Source organism: Lotus japonicus, chromosome 6 (genome assembly GCF_012489685.1).
Source record: "Lotus japonicus ecotype B-129 chromosome 6, LjGifu_v1.2".
NCBI classification, from domain to species: Eukaryota; Viridiplantae; Streptophyta; class Magnoliopsida; order Fabales; family Fabaceae; genus Lotus; species Lotus japonicus.
The window spans coordinates 2,685,814-2,689,228 of record NC_080046.1 but is presented as its reverse complement, the minus strand read 5'-3'; the positions used below and the strand labels follow the sequence as shown (position 1 = coordinate 2,689,228).

General features: G+C 31.7%; 1 protein-coding gene across 1 annotated transcript; it reads left to right on the top strand.

The window, feature by feature from the left end:
• Positions 1-430: 430 nt before the first annotated feature.
• LOC130723550 (putative vesicle-associated membrane protein 726) lies at positions 431-3,054 on the top strand. Its single transcript, XM_057574652.1, has 5 exons — positions 431-721; positions 1,831-1,972; positions 2,361-2,481; positions 2,589-2,651; positions 2,755-3,054. Exons 1-5 carry the CDS (start codon positions 532-534, stop codon positions 2,902-2,904), a joined length of 666 nt encoding a protein of 221 aa, XP_057430635.1. The 5' UTR covers positions 431-531; the 3' UTR covers positions 2,905-3,054.
• Positions 3,055-3,415: the final 361 nt, after the last annotated feature.

Genomic DNA, 3,415 nt, shown 5'->3' with positions numbered 1-3,415 from the left:
CCGGTGACTAAATTGTAAGTAGACCAACATAAAATCAATGAATAAGCTAAGGTTAGGACGCGAAAGCAGTGCCCTTGAGATTGGGAGCACTTATAATAGTCTCCCAAGAAATTTAATGAAATTTTGCACACTTATCGACTTTTATAAGGTAGCTCATTAAGTAGGTGCGTGTTGCAAATCTTCTACATAATATGGTAATATGTAGGAGTAATATTTTTTTCTATGAAATGCTAAAAAAAATATTATTCTGGCTTCAAAAAATATAGGAGATGTTACAAAAATTGATTGCAATATGAAACACTAATAACGTTTAGATATCAACCATAATTTCCTATTTATTCAAAATATACTATATTAAGACAAAGCCTCCTTTGATTGTATTTCCGCATGTTCCTCGAGACAAAAACTCCTTCAAAACACAAATCAATATTATTCTCACATCTGTTACTCTCAATTTTATCTCTTGTTCTCTCTAGCCCCCTCTCTTCATAACTCTCTTCAAGTTTTGAGATTCGTTTATGGTTTCTAGAGATGGGGCAACAAACTTTGATCTATAGTTTTGTGGCTCGTGGGACAATGGTTCTTGCAGAGTTCACAGAATTCTCAGGAAACTTCACATCCATTGCCTGTCAATGCCTTCAGAAACTTCCTTCTTCCAATAACAGATTCACTTACAATTGTGATGGCCACACGTTCAATTACCTTGTTGAAAATGGCTTCAGTAAGTTATATATTTTGAATTTGCATATATCATGTTTGATGGATTATATGGACTTTTCTTTTCATGCAGATCTTGTTATTTCTATTTGTTATTTACCCTTCTTTTCTCATCAATTTGTGTAATTTTGAAAAAAATAATGCTACAATGTGAGTTATAAGGAGACAAAGTAATAGCAAGAAAATGATTATCCTTCCCTGAACCTCTTTGATTTAGCTTACTATTTTATATCAATAATTTAGTTGTCTATGTTATAGGTGGTCAATTTTCTTGTTTCTTTTTGTTTACATTTTCTTTTGTTTTTACAGAAAATTAAATAATAGATGGATGTATACGGAAACCTGGCAATTCAATACTCCTAGAAACATTTAGAAACATTTAGAGGAGTTTTTTCATGCATATATACATATCACACCTAAACATCAAACATGGTGGTATTCTTATTCTCAAACAACCAATTATTCCTATTGAAAAAAAGCCATATAAATGATTTTTATATTATTAATTCTAACATGTCCCCACACTTAAGAGCTTATTTGGACTTGAAGCACCGACCCTCCTACCTTGTGCTTTAATTCAAGAAATTTATTGAAAAAATTAGGGACGACAATGATCAAACTCTAGACCGCTTGATCCTAGAAGTTCTAATACATCAAACAACAAATTATCCCAAAAGCTTAAGCTATTGGGTAAAAGCCACACAAACTGTTTTATAATATTTCAAACCTTTTCTCTTTACACAAATAAATATGAATGTATGATTCTGTCAAAACTTGCTTCAATATGCTTTTGTTTTACTTTTATTTATAATAAAACATTAACTCTGTTTTTTTCTTATCATAAGAGTATTATAAATATCAAAAGCAAAGTTCCCCTCTATTTATCACATGTATTTTATGTATTCCATTTTGTGTTCTTTCCCCATTTGCTTTCTATTAAAATTTAAGGATTGTTCATGACTTGCAATGTAACAATTTAGGGGCAAGTATGAATGAGATTATACCTATATAGAAGTAATACAGAGAATAAAAGTTAATCAAGTTCTTCATAAATCAATTTCATTACTTTGTATGGATTTTATTATAATATTTTTATTGTTTTGGATTTTGCAGCTTACTGTGTGGTCGCAGTTGAATCTGCTGGTAGACAGATCCCTATTGCCTTTCTAGAGCGTGTCAAGGAAGAATTCAGCAAAAAGTATGGTGGAGGCAAAGCTGCAACTGCTTCAACTCACAGCCTAAACAAAGAATTTGGGTACCTAATTTTTAAAGCCAAAATTATTTGATGATTATGTTGTATCATCGCCAAAGTTTCAAATTTGATCCTCTGTAGAGGAGCTTGGTTTTTCAATCAATGGCTATGATTAATTTTAAATAAAAAATAACTTGTTAAATTAAATAGTTTATGACAATTTACCACATTGCAAAGGCAACATAGATTAGAAAGAATCTGAATTCCACAACAATATTGCAAATTGATAACAATTTACTAGTTTATATTTAGAATTATTTTGAATTTAAGACTGATTCACGTTTACGTAACAAAATTATACTTTTCGAATGATGTGTTGAGATGAGATGTATGTTTCCACAAGCACTTAAACCCACTAAAAACTGTGCTAAATTTACATGAAAATCTACAGGCCTAAATTGAAGCAACAAATGCAATATTGTGTTGATCATCCTGAAGAGATCAGCAAGCTTGCCAAAGTGAAGGCTCAAGTTTCTGAAGTCAAAGGAGTTATGATGGAAAACATTGAGAAGGCAAGACATTTACACATAACATACCTTGGATTTTTCGAGTAAAATTATTGAGTCATAATTCATCATGCTTATATTATTTGGATTCAAATATTTCATTTTCTTTGTAGGTTCTTGACCGTGGAGAAAAGATTGAGATGTTAGTGGACAAGACTGACAACCTTCGATCACAGGTTAGTGCATGAAATGTTTCATTTTCATTTGTTTTATTTAATCATAAGGCATAATCCAACTATGTTAATAAACGAATTGACATTTTTGTGTCACTTGTTGCAGGCACAAGATTTTAGAACACAGGGCACAAAGATGAAAAGGAAGATGTGGGTTCACAATATGAAGATCAAGTTGATTGTTTTTGGCATCGCCTTAGCATTAGTTTTGATAGTGTTCATGTCAATATGTCGTGGCTTCAGTTGCTTACATTAGTTTAGCAAGATTTAATCTATTACATTTGTGCCCAGTTCTAATTTCATTAACAACTCTTTAGTTTACATGATTCGAATTAGGAGCTGGATCTGTACAACATTTTTTGACTGATGGTTGCCAAAAATTACATGTACAGAAATATTATCTTAATTATAGAGTTTGTGGCTATTTATGATATATCAAGTTCTTCTTCCAAAATATGAGCTTGGTGATGCTCTTACATTCTCCACAGTGGTGCGCGGTCCAGAGATAATCTTCCAACACTGTGTTGTGGTGTTGATATGTCAAGGAGGTATATGAAATATTCTCTGATACTCAATTCAATGAGAGAAAAATGTGAGAAAAGATCAAAGTCACACAAGAACAATGTAATAAACGAGTAATGCTAATGTAAATATGCAATCAAACTTGTATTTATAGGCGTGGTAGGGGTCATACCCAAGGCGTTGTGCCTTAAAGAAGTCTTTTTTTTTGAACTCCTTAAAAAGTCTTTATAAGCCTTTCATGATAA